At 41.2% G+C, this 15,826-nt stretch overlaps 1 protein-coding gene across 6 annotated transcripts in view; it reads left to right on the forward strand.

Annotated features, from left to right (window-relative positions):
- Positions 1 to 15,826, forward strand: part of LOC115095533 (loricrin-like) — a 63,096-nt gene that overhangs the window by 7,569 nt on the left and 39,701 nt on the right. For 4 of the 6 annotated variants that reach the window (XM_029609379.1, XM_029609380.1, XM_029609383.1 and 1 more), the window contains exons 4-5: positions 578 to 688; positions 2,000 to 2,110. In XM_029609379.1, the coding sequence (XP_029465239.1) occupies positions 578 to 688; positions 2,000 to 2,110 (222 nt within the window). The remainder of the gene's footprint in view (positions 1 to 577; positions 689 to 1,999; positions 2,111 to 15,826) is intronic. The other 2 variants (XM_029609384.1, XM_029609381.1) reach the window with 2 other exon arrangements.

Consider the following 15,826-nt stretch of genomic DNA (forward strand, 5'->3'; position numbering starts at 1 on the left):
ACAATATTCTCAAGCAACATGAATCATATTTTATATTTAATTATATCCTCCCAGATCCAGGGTTGACCTGATGACCTGTGTCATTGTTACTCTGCTTTGTGGGTGACCTGGGTTCAATCCCCAAACTTGGTTTCGAGGCAGATGGGGCTGGAAAACTATGGAAGCAGCATTTATAGTCCCCCAATTAAGGGAATTCCAACAGTGACTCCTATTGCCCATGTTCAGGGTGTTTGCATACTAACTTTTGTACGGAATCATGTTCTATGTTCTCTAGCCAAAAACGTTTGCTATGATCTCTGTAAAACATGGAAACAATTAAAAAATGCAGAGAAAACTCCACATAGTAACAAATGCAGGTTCATGGTCTGTTGAAGCAGACAAGATTATACTATCTTAATATCATTAATCCTATTCTATTTTAGTCTAGAATACAAGATAGAATCTCAGCTTCCAAGGAACTAGTTAGAAATAGAGGAAAAACTCCAGTTGGTTTTGAAGTGTCAGGACACGTTCATGTGTAGAATACCGAAGCTTCAAAGACTCACTCTTCATATTCTGATCTATTCTTTGACATCAGAAACATCCAACAGTGGCAAAGGCAGTGGTTGTGGAGGACAATTGAATCAGAGCACTGGGGGCTCACAAGTTGGACTGAACTCATGTCAACAGAAAGGTCAAACTTATGGCCATAAGTTTAATTTTAATAATTTTTCCTTAGAAACTTTTTAAAAACTGCTGTGTGATTTTTGGAGATAGTGCAATCTGAAATGTTGACGTTTTAATTAGATGACAGCTTTCTTTTTGTCACTTTGATTTTATCATATTTTCTTCAAGCTGCATGGCTCATATACTAAACTTCATATTATCCACCCAGACCCTGGACTGGCTAAATGACCCATTGGTAGTGCTACACACTGAAGTACATATAGGATGGGCTAGATTTCAATATAAATACTAAACCTAATGTTCTGTAACACACATTTTTCATCCAGAAAAATCCCCTTCCCAGTGAGTCCAGATAGAGCTGGGATGTTTCTCCCTTTTAACTCACCATATGATGATTCTCTTTCTGGTCTCTGTGGCACTGGCTTGCCGTTGGCTGCTGCTGCTCAGAACCACCCTCCTTCTCACACATATATACACACAGGCAGAAGCACCCTCCTTCTCACACACAGACAGAATACCCTGCTTCTCTCGCTCACACACAGACAGAAGCAGATCTCTCACACACATAATTGTGCCCCTCTTTTTACTTTGGCCCTGCCAGCCTAGGTTCTGGCAGTGGCCTGCAGATCCTGTATTGGCTCTGCTGATGGCCTGATTCTTTCTTCTTCTCACTCACCAGCCTGGTATCTGTCGGTGGCCTGCATCTGCCTTCCTCGTCTGCTGGCATCCTGGGCTCCGCCGGTAGCTCGCATCTATGTCTCTGTCTCTTTACTTCCACCTTGCCGTCCTGAGGACCTGCAGCAGCCTGCGGCTCCCTTCTTCGGCCCCGCCGGCCTAAGGTCCAACGGTGGCCTACAGTTTCTTTCTTCTGCTCTGGTAGATAAAAATGTACAAGAATCTGCTGTGGGCTGATGTTGGGCACAGCGGTTCCTCAAGCATGGGGTCACTGGGAACAACAACAGCCCATGTTATTAGCTGCACTGGCCCTCCAGGGCATGCCTGAAGCCCCATAGGCCAATCTGCCCCTGTGTAAGTCCTCTGGTCAGAGATGTTTGCTGAGTTGTCTGCACAACATGGAAACACTTTAAAAATGCAGAGAAATTTCAGGGTAGTTACAAATGCAGATTCATGATATGTTGAAGCAGACAAGATTAAAGTATCACAAAATCTTTTTTCCTGCTCTGCAATGGAAGAGACAAACACATCTTCTAAAGAATGAATAAGATGCAAATCTTCAGTTGGTTTTGAATGAAATTTCAGGATATCTTCAAGCATAGATTACTGAAGCTTCACAGATTCACACTTCCTATTCTGTTCTATTCTTTGACATCAGAAACATCCACAAGTGGCAAAGGCAGTGGTTGTGGAGGACAATGGAATCAGACCACAGGGGGCTCACAGGTTGGAGTTGATTCATGCCAACAGAAAGGTCAAGGCTATGGTCGTAAGTTTTAAATTCTGTTAATAATTTTTCCATACAAACCCATTAAAAACTTCTGTGTGAATTTTGTAGATGAGGTGGTACAGCATTCTCAAGCAACATGAATCATATTTTATATTTAATTATAGCCTCTCAGATCCAGGGTTGGCCTGATGACCCTGTCTCAGTGTTACTCTCTGCTTTGTGGGTGACCTGCGTTCAATTCCCAAACTTGGTTTTGAGGCAGACGGTGCTGGAAAAATATGGAAGCAGCATTTGTAGTCCCCCAGTTATGGGAATTCCAACAGTGACTCCTACTGCCCATGTTCAGGGTGTTTGCATAGTAACTTGTGTACGGAATCATGTTCTATGTTCTCTAGCCAAAGATGTTTGCTGTGATCTCTGTAAAACTTGGAAACAATTTAAAAATGCAGGGAAAACTCCACATAGTTACAAATGCAGATTCATGGTCTGTTGAAGCTTAATATCATTATTCCTTTTCTATTTTGCTCTACAATACAAGATAGAATCTCATCTTCCAAGGAACTAGTTAGAAATTGAGGAAAAATTCTAGCTTGTTTTGAATGAAGTGACAGGACATGTTCAAGCATAGAATAACGAAGCTTCACAGACTCACACTTCCTATTCTGTTCTATTCTTTGACATCAGAAACATCCACAAGTGGCAAAGGCAATGGTTGTGGAGGACAATTGAATCAGAGCACCGGGGGCTCACAGGTTGGAGTTGCTTCATGCCAACAGAAAGGTCAAAGCTGTGGCCGTAAGTTTTTATTTATATTAATAATTTTTCCTTAGAAACCTTTTGAAACCTGCTGTGAGAGTTTTGTGGAAGATACTTTTTTCTCAAGCATCTTTAAAAATATTTTATATTTAATAATATCCTTCCAGACCCACGAATGGCAGTGCTGCACACTGCTGTGTGGATTGCGTGGGTACAAAGTCCCAACCTTGATTTCAAGCAGTCAGGGCTGGAATACTGTAGAAGCAGCATTTATAATGCCCCAAAGGAAGGGAATATCAACAGCGCTACTTACTGTCCAGTTTAGTTTGCTTGCATACCAACTTGAGGAGTGAATCATCTATCTCCTCTTGCCAAATAGTTTTGCTCTAATGCCTACACTACAGGAAAGCAAGTTAAAAAAATGAGGGGAAACCTCAGGTAGCTGTGAATGAAGATTCATGACAATGTTGAAGCAGATAAGACAAAAGTATCACACAATCATTCTGCCTATTCTGTTGTGCTCTGCATTGCTAGAGACAAACACATCTTCCAAGGGCGGCAATGATGGAGGGCAGTGCGGTCAGCAGTCCCAGTGCGGTCAGCAGTCCCAGTGCTCTCAGGGAGTTGGTAACCAATGCCAACAGAAAGGTCAAGGTGAGGATTCAAGTTTTACTTAGCAGTAATAATAATAATAATATTGATAAGTTTATATACTGAGTAAGAACTGATTTATATTCTTACGAGAGGTTTCTGTTACAAACGCCTCCCATTGTTTATGATGGTACTGTATTATTCCATATTTCAATTGTGATTTTGAGCAGTCAGGTTCACATTTCAGTTTTATTTTTAACAATAATCTGACCACATTATGCTATATGAGATATCTGCCTTTCTATAGAGGGAAATTTAAAGAAATAATTTTCTTAAAAATATAAACATTAGAAGAGATAATGGTAATATAGGACCCTTCTTCAAATGTCATAAATCATCTGATTTTGAACACCCATGTGCAATATTACCATCAGATTCCATTAGAGTCATAACCTGCAAAAATTGTGTTTTAAGATTTGTATTTGTATTGGGAGTTCAGATTTAATTACTCATCTTCTCCAAATCTGAGTTTAAGGTAGGTTACAATTCAGGTGTAGGTATTTCCCTTGCATGAGGATAACATACAAAGGAATTCTTCTAAGTCTTTTTGTGATTTTGTTTCAAAGATCCCTTCCTATACTCTAAAAATGTCTTGTCCCTCCTATACCCCACTCTAATACAATAGAAGTAACTTTCTATATATAAATTAGCCAAACACTTCCACATATTTGCTATAATTTTTATTTTTTGCCAGTTTTAGTTGTTTTTGGCAGACTCCCTTACACCCTCTTCCATATTCCCTTGTGGACCACTGGATTTTCAGTTGAGAATCCCTGTTCTAATTACTATTTTGATTTAGTGGGGTAAATTTTCAATAAGGCACTAGTTGTAAGGTTATGTGCATTCTTTAAAACCTGCACACAACGACATTTGCTTTAAACACAATGTACACTTACACATGCAATGAAAACTGGTTTGTTATGAGGTAAATCTAAAATGCAAAAGTGCCTGTTGATAATCTAAAGTACATATACATCTGGCACACGTTTTTATGTGGATAAGTTTGTGTCAACTATGAAACTAAATGCATACTGCCAGGAGGCTGAAAATCCCCATAGCTGCTCATTACTGATGTACATATATTAACTCTATGTTCCATATTCAAAAGCAATTAGCTGGCTAACTCAAAAGTCAGACAGCTAAATTAATATTTGGGTAATTATTCAACTAAATTCTAGCCATTAATAAGTTAACCAGCTAGAATTTACCCTGCTAAGTTAGGGGCGTAACTGGGAGCAGTTGAGTTAGCTGGTTAAGGCCTGGATTCTTCATTCTTTTGCAGAATGATGAATCCAATGAAAGCGGGGCGGGCCTGCTAAAGCCCGCAGCCTTCGCACCACCGTGGTGTCTTCGCTGCCAGCTTTCGCATCGAATAGCGCTACCATGAAAGGTTGGGCTATTAGAAGCGCTACTGGTGACAATAATGTTAATAACATTATCGCTGCCAGGGAACACACCACCGATTCCATTCCCTCGCCACCCCGACTCCTCCCCTCACCACCCCAACTCCACCCTGACTCGAATTTGCATGCTATCGCACGCTATACGTCCGTATCACGTGTGATATGCTTTTAGAAAATAACCTCGTAAATTAGCTGCCCGCACATGCATCTGTAATGTTAAAATCCAGCACGCATGTGCACGTGGATATCACATCTTCTAAGATGCGTACTGCGACGCTCGTATGTTATAAAATCCGTGTGTCCATGTGCGCACTCGAGAAATCGCGCACAAATGAACGCACACACGCTTCTTTTAAAATCTACCCCTAAGCATTTTTTCCAGATGCAAAATGTGAGAAAACCTTTAGTACATAGGCCCCTAAGTCAGCTAAGAGCCATATTTATGATGGATGTGATAAATGAATGAATTATTTTAACATGTTATCATCTAAATATTCAAGAAAATATCCAGATAGAAATTATTGTCATGCAGGGAAGGAAATATCAAGGGATTAAGCAGGGAAGCCAGAAAAAATGTTTTTTGCTATCTTAACGCTAATTCTAGGCTTCATTTTCTAGGTGGCGGTCAATACACAGAGCAGCAGAAACAAGGCCAATGTGGATCAAAGAAGCAATATTGAAAAACTGTTTCAGACAATCAGGATCATGCATGATAACTTCTGTGTTTAAATTGTCAATCATTCTGATTTGAAAAGAATAATTTTATTAAGTTAACTCCAAGTTTCATTTATCATCAAAACTTAATAATTGATTAAATATAATTTTCCTGTCATATTAAAGCAATCCTAGTGACTAAACAACTTATATTTGTCTGCTGATCCCTTAATGCATTACTTTTGTAGTCTCTGTAGGGATAAAGTCCAAAACAGGGACCTTTAGTGATCTTATTAGTCATGATTGAGCAGATGGTATACTAAACTAGTAGGCTTAAGCTCTTCTGTGGATGATATCAGTGGATCCCTTCAAAAACAGATTTACAATTTTCTCATGCAAACCCACAATTTCATTCTATAGTTGATAAGCCATGCCGGTAGTACTAGTAAACAGATGGAGGAAAATAAGTGTGGCTCAAAGGTCTGTTTATTTACAGCAGAGAAATATTTACAGGGTCCAGAGTACTTTTAGTGAACTGTTGTTCCTTCAAACATTTGGCATAGTAGCATATTTACTGCTTTTCAATTTTCATTTTAATTTCTCACTTTTCCAACTCAGAGCTCAAGGCAAGTTACAATCAGGTAAAAAATGTAGCTCTAGAGGACTGAAAATCTAAGTTTGTGTCTGAGGCAATGGAAGATTAAGTGACTTGCCCAATGTCTTAAGTGGGAGAACAAAATTAGAACTGGGATTCTCTGGTTTTCAGTTTGGTGCTCAAACCAAGGCAAAGCCTTCCAATGTAATATTGCTTTGGATGAAGCATTGTAAATTCAATACTCAGACTCACAGACTAGGTAGAGGTAGTTAAAACTGTGTGAGTAGAGAACCCTTCCAACATGAGCTGATGAGGTTTCTTCCCTGATTTCATGGAATTTCCCAGATCATAAAATATCCCATTCTTTGGCAGGAACCTCCCCCAGTTTATCAAGTGCAAGGTCAATACTCAGAGACCTCTTATGTGGATTTTCCAGCAATTTCTCCTGAGAGAAGGGAAAGTCCCTGGTTGCTCTGCATAATCCTACTGAAAGCCACAGACATAGGCCTAGCCTAGGAGACAGATGTGGAATTAAATCTTCCACAATGTTATAAGGAGCTGGCAGAGAGAGCTGTTATTCCTCTGCTCTCTCCTGCCAAACTGGAACCGGATCTCTAAGGAAGAGACCTCTAGGAGGGTAAACCAACATACATAAAGGGTTTCTTGTGATGATTGTCAAAAGTTAAATAAATACATACCCTGTTAATAAACATGGCCTAAGAATATATGGATAATCAGTTATTTACTCTTTCGGGTAATAGAAAAACTAGGGGGTACTCCATGAAGTTAGCATGTGGTACATTTAAAACTAATCGGAGAAAGTTATTTTTCATTTGATGCACAAACTCTGGAATTTGTTGCCAGAGGATGTGGTTAGTGCAGTTGGTGTAGCTGTGTTTAAAAAAGGATAGGATAAGTTCTTGGCGGAGAAGTCCATTACCTGCTATTAATTAAGTTGACTTAGAAAATAGCCACTAGGGATGTGCAGAGCAAAAGTTTAAGTTCATATGTCCATATGTCCAAAGGGGGTCCCATTTGCGGTCAATATGGACATAAACAGAATTCAATGAGTTGAGTATATGTCCATATGTGCAAATAAAAATTTAAACCCCTCACCCTCCTTAATCCCCCCCCCCAAGACTTACCACAACTCCCTGGTGGTCCAGCGGGGTCAGGACGCCATTTCTGACCAACTTTGCAAGGAGCACGTGACGTCGGTGTCACGTCGGAGTGACGCGGCGTCACGTGATTCCCCGCGGGGTCGCTTCTGGGATCCTCGTTCGGCCCAAAAGGAACTTCTGGCCAGCTTGAGGGGGCCTCCTGACACCCCCAAGCTGGCCAAAAGTTCCTTTTGGGCCGAACGAGGATCCCGGAAGCGACCCCGCGGGGAATCACGTGACATCGGCGCCACGTCAAAGTGACGCGGCGTCACGTGATTCCCCGCGAGTTTCCTCCGGCACCCTCGTTCGGCCCAAAAGGAACTTTTGGCCAGCTTGGGGGGGCCTCCTGACACCTCCAAGCTGGCCAAAAGTTCCTTTTGGGCTGAACGAGGATCCCGGAAGCGACCCCGCGGGGAATCACGTGACGTCGGCGCCACGTCAGAGTGACGCGGCGTCACGTGATTTCCCGCGAGTTCCCTCCGGCACCCTCGTTCGGCCCAAAAGGAACTTTTGGCCAGCTTGGGGGTGTCAGGAGGCCCCCCCAAGCTGGCCAAAAGTTCCTTTTGGGCCGAACGAGCGTTCCGGCGCGAACCCGCGGGGAATCACGTGACGCCGCGTCACTTCGACGTGGCGCCGACGTCACGTGCTCCTCGCAAAGAATTTCAGAAATGGCGTCCTCACTCCTCGCTGGATCACCAGGGAGTTGTGGTAAGTCTTTGGGGGGGGAATAAGGAAGGTGAGGGGTTTAAATTTTTATTTTGGATCAACAATCTCGATTTCCAACTTATTCAACATAGCTATGTTGAATAAGTTGGAAATCTGATCGTTTATGTCTCATCACTTTTTTAAGTTAAAAAAAAAAAAGTAGCGTTTTACATTTATGTTCAATACGAATGCACACCCCTAATAGCCACTGCTATTGCTAGCAACAGTAGCTTGGAATAGGCTTAGTTTTTAGGTACTTGCCAGGTTCTTATGGTTTCGATTGACCACTGTTGGTCACAGGATGCTGGGCTTGATGGACCCTTGGTCTGACCCAATATGACATGTTCTTATGTTCTTAAACTGCTCACACTATACAATGGGGCTACAATTTATTTACTTAATAAATGGAAATTTCTGGTTCGTTATAATCATGATTTGTGATCAAGGTGAAGGAAAACCGGGTAGTTTTTTGAGTCAGACGCTTTGGGGTAAAGTTTGTTTTTCCTCGGTTAGTTTTTTTTAAAAACTAAACGGGGAAAACCGAAACCGGTCCAAAAAACAACGCGGGAAAACAAAGCTAAAAAAAGCCACCCCAGGCATTAAAACGTACTATAAAACATTAAATATAACCCCCCCCCCCACCATCCCGACCCCTCCCCAAGACTTACCAACATCCCTGGTGGTCCAGTGGGGTACCGGAGCGATCTCCTGCCCTTGGGCCATCGGCTGCCAGTAATCAAAATGACGCCGATAGCCTTTGCCCATACTATGTCACAGGGGCTATCGGCACCATTGGTCAGTTGCTCCTTCCATGTGACAAGGGCTGACCAATGAAGCAATGAAGCAATGAAGCCGTCGGCTGCCAGTAATCAAAATGGCTCCGATAGCCTTTGCCCATACTATGTCACAAGGGCTATCGGCACCATAGGTCAGTTGCTCCTACCATGTGAGGGGCTGACCAATGAAGCAATGAAGCAATGAAGCTGTCGGCTGCCAGTAATCAAAATGGCGCCGATAGCCTTTGCCCATACTATGTCACAGGGGCTATTGGCGCCATTGGTTGGTTGCTCCTACCGTGTGACAGGGGCTGACCAATGGTGCTGAGGGCAGGAGATCACTCTGGGACCCCATGGACCCCCAGGGACTTTTGGCCAGCTTGGGGGGGTCCTTCTGACCCCCACCAAGACTTGCCAAACATCCCTGGGGGTCCAGCGGGGGTCCAGGAGCGATCCCATTGTTGGCTGCCAGTAATCAAAATGGCGCAGATAGCCTTTGCCCATACTATGACACAGGGGCTACCGGCGCCATTGATCAGCCTCTGTCACATGGTAGGAACACAAGATGGCGCCGATGGCCATGTGATAGGAGCTGACCAATGGCATTGGTAGCCTCTGTGACATAGTAGGTCAGAGGCTATCGGCACCATTTTAAGCGAGGTAGGCAGGCTAGGCACAGAGGGACAAATCGCTTGCGGGACCCCGCTGGACCACCTTTTATGTTAGTAAGTCTTGGGGAGGGATCTGGATGGTGGGGGGGGCGGTTGTATTATAGTTAATTGTAATGCTTGGGGTGGTTTTTATTTAAAAAAATAAAATGTGCCCCTCCCCCCATACAAAACCAAAAAATGGATTTTCCCCGCAGTTTGGGGTTCGAGGCCCCCGATCCACAACGAATTAGGCAATAGTTTATCAGGAATTAGGCAATTCTTTGATATTGCCTAATTCCTGATAAACTATTGCACATCTCTAAGTTGTGCTATTGTAATCATTCACTGTAAATTTTTTGTCTTCACTTAAACACAGGGGTCTTTATTTTCAGTTATTTTACTTTTCCTGAGAATTTCAATATTATTTATTTATGCAAAATTATTTGTTTACCTCATTCTCCAAAGATCGAGGAAGTTTACATTATTAAAACATACAGAAAATCATTAAACCACCATATAATTAGCAGAGACAACAACATTGTCTGAACACAATTTTTGGCACCAATCTTATATTCTATCGTTGCAGACAGTTATAAAATTAATCAGTGAAAAAATGAGTTTCCACTGATTTTTCTCCTGTGTATTATAACAAATGTATTTTTTCACTACTTTTTGTTATTACATTGACAGCCCTAGGAAAAATAAAATAAAAACTGAAAACAAAGGTCCCGATTTATAGTGCAGTCAAATAGACTATCACTCACAAAACGCATCACATAGATAGGATTTTAGATAGTGCTGTGGAGGAGTCGGCTGTCTTGCTACAAGTGAGTTCCAATGACATATGAAAGTGCAGGAGAGAGGTTCTGGATGCCAAATTTTGGATTTTACATAATAAGCTGAAATTCAGATGCTCCAGGGTAGCACTTTCAGAAATGCTTCTCGCTCGAAGTGTAGGACCTCAGAGGCAGGCAGAGCTCCAGAATATCAATGTGTGGATAGGACAATGGTACTGAGAAGAGGATTTTAAGAACTAGGCATCTTTTTGGGGAACGCTAGGCCATTTCTGAAAACATGGTCTCCACCGTATCTAGAGTGCATTGGCACTAATCTTTAGAAAAGAGATAGCACAGCTTTTAAATTAGATAATGGGGGAATGCCAACCATTGCTCAGAAGCACATCATTTAGCCTGATGTATCATTGGAGAATACTATGAGAGCAGTGAAATTAGGATATCCCAGGAGGGAGTTTGCAATAAATGCTAAAATGGACAAAGTGCCTTTAAATAAAGAACAGAAAGAGCAGAAAGATTCCAAATACCCTGCCAACTGATAAGCAAGTTGTTAAAAAAACAAAAAACATAGTATAAAATATCTTACAATAAATGTTGGAAGTCTAAAACATAAGATTGGAGAGAGTGTAAAGCACTGGATGAAGAGGTAAATATAATTGGCATCTCAGAGACCTGGTGGAAGGAGTATAACCAATGGGATACTGTGATACCAGGGGATAGATTATATCAAAATGATAGAATGGATCAAATTGGAAGAGGGGTTGACTGTATATTAAAGAGCAGGGCCGGTCGCTCAAGTCACGTGGTCTGCTGTGCGCGGCCATGATGGAGCCGTGCTCAGTAGACCACGAGATGTGTCCTGGGCCGGCCTGGGTGGCGAATCCCCGTGCCGGTCTTCAGCGGGAATCTGCCGCTGTTAAAGAGGGCATTGAGTCAAACAGGATAAAATATCTGCAGGAAACAAAATACAATGTTAAATCTTTATGGACAGAAATTCCAGTTGAAATGAATAGAACTGGGTTGTAAATGAATATTCCAGAGGAATAAATAGAACTGGGGTTGTATTACCATCCACCAGGCCAGAATTAACAAACAGAAAATAAAATGTTAAAACAAATCTGGGAAGCTAACAAAAAAAGCAGTGCAATAATAATGGGTGATTTCAGTTACCTCACTATTGGTTGGGTGAATGTCACATCAAGGCATGCAAGAGAAGTAAAGTTCCTACATATAATAACTGTCTGTTTCATGGTGCAGCTGGTATAAGACCAACAAGAGTGGGAACTATTTTAGGCCAAGTCCTTAATGGAACACAAGATTTGGTACATGAGGTAACAGTATTGCAGCTATTTGGCAATAGTGATCACAACATGAACTCATTTGACTTAATAACTAGAAGGAACATGCTAAAGATAACTACTGCAACAGCATTTAACTTTCAAAAAGGTAACTATGATAAAATGAGGAAAATGGTTAGGAAGAAATTGAAAGGAGCAGCTACAAAAGTGAAGAGTTTGCATTACCCATGGAGGTTGTTTAAAAATACCATTTTGGAAGCCAGACCAGAGGAATTCCATGCAATAGAAAAAGTGGAGGAAGGCTAAACAACTACTAGCATGGTTAAAAGATGAGTTGAGTGTGACTATAATAATTTAAAGAAGATCTTTCAATAAATTGTAAAGGGATCCAAATGAAGAAAACAGGAAATAGAATAAGCACTGGCAAGTTAGATGCAAAGCACTGTTAAGGAAAGCAAAGACAGAATTTGAAAAGAAGCATAATAAAAATGTTTTCAGGTACATTCAAAGTAGAAAGCCTGTGAGGGAGTCAGTTGAACCATAAGATGATTAAAGGGTAAAAGGGGCACTTAGGAAAGACAAAGCCATCGCAGAGAGACTAAATGTATTCTTTGCTTCGGTCTTCACTGACGAAGATGTACGAGATATATCCATGCCAGAAATTATATTCAAACGTGATGATTCAGCAGAACTGAAACAAATCTCATTGTGCCTGGAAAATGTAATAAGGCAAATTGGCAAACTTAAGAGTCACAAATCACCTAGAACATATGGTATAAATCCCAGAGTGCTGAAAGAACTGAACAAATGAAATTGTGGTCTTGCTATTAAAATTTGTAAACTATCATTAAAATTGTCTATGGTGCGTGAAGACTGGAGGGTTGCCAATATAATGAAAATGTTTAAGAAGCTAGAAAGGGATGATCCAAGAAACTACAGACCAGTGAGTCAGAAGTCTGTGCCAGGCAAAATGATAGAATCTATCATAAAGAACAAAATTGCTAAACATATAGATAGTCATAGTTTAATGGAACAAAGCTAACTGATTTAGGCAATGGCAGTCTAGTCTCACCAAACTGCTAAATTTTTTTGAGGGCCTAAAAAACATATGGATAAAGATGAGTCAGTTGATATAGTATATATGAATTTCAAGAAAGCATTTGAAACAGTTCTTTATGAGAGTCTTCTTAGGAAATTAAAAAGTCATGTGGTAGGGGGCTTTGTACTATTGTGGATTGGGAATGGGTTATACTATAGAAAACAGAGAGTAGGCTAACAGTTAAATTTTCTAAATGTGGAAAGGATGAGGCAATGCTGGAAGATGAGGTAAGGCTGAAGAAGGAACACTAGCAACATGCACTGCAAGGAAGGCAGGCCTGTTGCTGATGCAAGGTCTGGATGTCCAAAAGACCCTTTAAAGGGCTGCAGTCTCTGATGTCATCCAAGGGTGCCACAGCTTATTTCCCGCTGCGAGCTTTTTAAGTCTGGGTGGGTTGGCACACACACGTGCCTAAGGACAGCAGGAACAGTGCAAGGATGGTGGTGTCCATGCCTCGTTAGTGAGGCTTGCTGTTGCGGGGCAATAAGCCTCTGGGTAGCAGGGATTCTCTTACCCAGCTTAGACAATTGCACCACTGTTGCCAAGTTGTGCCCCACCTTAAAAACTTCCCTCTCACAAGTTGTATGAAACATGGACTTCAATGGGGTAAGAGTTAAGTCCCCTAGAAGTTTATAAAACTCCAGTCTTAAACTGTTTGGTCCAGGTGTTTTAGTCAACTTTAACTGTTTTATAACTTTAAAAATCTCAGTTTCCTGAATAGGCACATCCAGGCAATCCCTAGTAGTCCGTATTCAGCTGAGAAATGTTCAATTCAGTAAAAAAAAAGCTTGTCTCTAGAGGTCCGCCGTTCCCCGCTGGATACATTTTCTCACAATATTTTTCAAATACTTGGAGAATAGCAGGAGTATGTATATAAGATTGAGTCTCACAATTAAGCTGAGTTATAAGTCACCTAAATTAAGCATCACTTTTGGCTAGCCTAGCTAATAGCTTACCCAATTTATTGTCCCACCGAAAAAGTTTATATTTATAGTGCATAAGATTCTGTTGTATCTTAACATTCAGAATATTATGGAGCTCCCTTCTCACAGATATTTATTTCGCCTTCACATGTAGCCAGTTCAGAGAGTTTAGCATTTTGGTAAGGTTTATAATACTTTTATCGCTATCTTTCTTTTTGCTCGCTGCATAAACTAAGATGTGACCTCTCATCACAGCTTTAGTTACATTCTAAATTGTGATGGAATTTATTTCTAGGAACCTATTAAACTCTGAGTATTCCCATCATTTGTCTTTAAGGAATATCACAAACTGCTTGTCCTCATATATCAAAGGGGACATTTTCCATTGCAAAGATCTTTCCCCTCTAGCAATCAACCCCATTGAGAAGACAACCATATCATGACCAGAAAAGGGAATATTACAAATATCACTAGATATTAAATTAGTGAATAGGTTTTCCTCAAGTAAGATGTAATCCAACCTAGTATAAACATTGTGCACAGGAGACAAATGTGTGTATTCCATATCTTGCATATGTAACGTGCGCCAATAATCAATTATCTGAAGTTATTTGCACAGAAAACCTATACCAATATCAGCTTGATTCTTTCTTGGGGTTTTGAGCAGCTTGCATTCCAGCCTAGGATTGTTCATAATATTGAAATCCCCTCTCATAATGACAGCGTTTCACTATCACCCAAATAGTTTAGCAACCAATTGGGAGAAAAAGGAATAAAATATGTATTAGTTGCATACACACTAATTAGCAACACTTTCATTCCCTCTAAAACCTCATGTACCATTACAAATCTTCCATCAGGATCAGTGACTACACTTTCCTTGAAAAACGTCATTTTTTTTGCTGATCAAAATAGCCATTCTCTTCTGATTAGTTGTAAATGAGGAGTAAAAACAATGGCTAACCCATTCTCTTTGCAGTTTTTGGTGTTCCTGATCATTTAAATGTGCTTCCTGCAGAAGAGCTACAGAAATATTTATTTTTCGGAAAACATTCAGCATCTTTTTTCTCTTTATGGAGGAGTTCAAGCCAGCGATATAATCAGGGATCTTATATTAACATTAGCCATTCAAATATGGTTTTGAAAGATTTATTGCTTTGTGTAGCACATTACGGGCCCTAGAGTACAAGTAAACCATCAGAGAGTTGACATGGCACTGCAGAGCAGGAATCGGCACAAGACAAGGGCCGGTCTTCTGTCTAGCCAAGCCCCTTCTACGCAGATTTAGCCTTTGGGTTCTGAAGGATAGTAGGTATATGCAGCGGTAGTACAAATTAATGGTGAGTTAACTTAGACAAGACTTGGACAAGGCAGGCTGAAAACAGGTTTGAAGAAAAGGCTAGAGACAAGGCTGGAGACAAGGTGGGATATGATTGAGGTCTACAAAATCATGAAAGGACTTGGCTTAATATAAATCTGTTATTTACTCTCAGATAATAGAAGAACTAATGGGCACTCCGTGAAGTTAGGAAGTAGCTCGTTTAAAAGAAATCGGAGAAAGTTCTTTTTTACCCAATGCATAGTTAAACTCTGGAATTCTTTGCCAGAGGATGTGGTTACAGAAGCTAGTATAACTGCATTTAAAAAGGTTTGGGTAAGTTCCTATGTAGGGCTTGGACAAGGCAGGGAAGGCTGGACAGGCTGGACAAGGCAGACAAGGCTAGGCAGGCTGGACCAGGCACACTTGGCTAGCAGGACAAGGAAAGGCTGGATACCAAGCAAGACCTGGATCTAGACAAGACAAGGTTGAGACAAGGCAAGGACAGTCCTCTGGTACTGGCAGGACTGGAGACTGGAACAGACAGTACAAGACCAACAAGGCAGACTAGGGTAGGATTTAGACAAGGAAGACAAGGGAAACATCGAGCAAAAAACATAGATTTCCAAAGGCAGCAAGAATTGGAACAAATAGAATAGGCCCAAAGACCTCAAGGTAGGATAGAAGAGAGAATAGGCTAGAGGAATCAAGACAGGGAATAAAGGAGGATAGACCCAAGGGCCTCAAGGTAAGGTAAGAACAAGGCAAGAAGGTGCGAAGGCAGCAAGGTAAGACAAGAACAAGGCAAGGTCCAAAGGCCACATGACAAGAAGGCCCAAAGGCCACAAGGCAAGGCAAAAACAAAGGTCAGGTCACGGAGCCAGAAGTAACACCATGAGAAGACAAGGAGCTTCTGGCAAAGCTGGTTTACATAGGGCTGGTTTCCAGGTATGACAAGAGTAGAGAGGAGGAG

This window comes from Rhinatrema bivittatum, chromosome 7, assembly GCF_901001135.1.
Source record: "Rhinatrema bivittatum chromosome 7, aRhiBiv1.1, whole genome shotgun sequence".
Classification (NCBI taxonomy): domain Eukaryota; kingdom Metazoa; phylum Chordata; class Amphibia; order Gymnophiona; family Rhinatrematidae; genus Rhinatrema; species Rhinatrema bivittatum.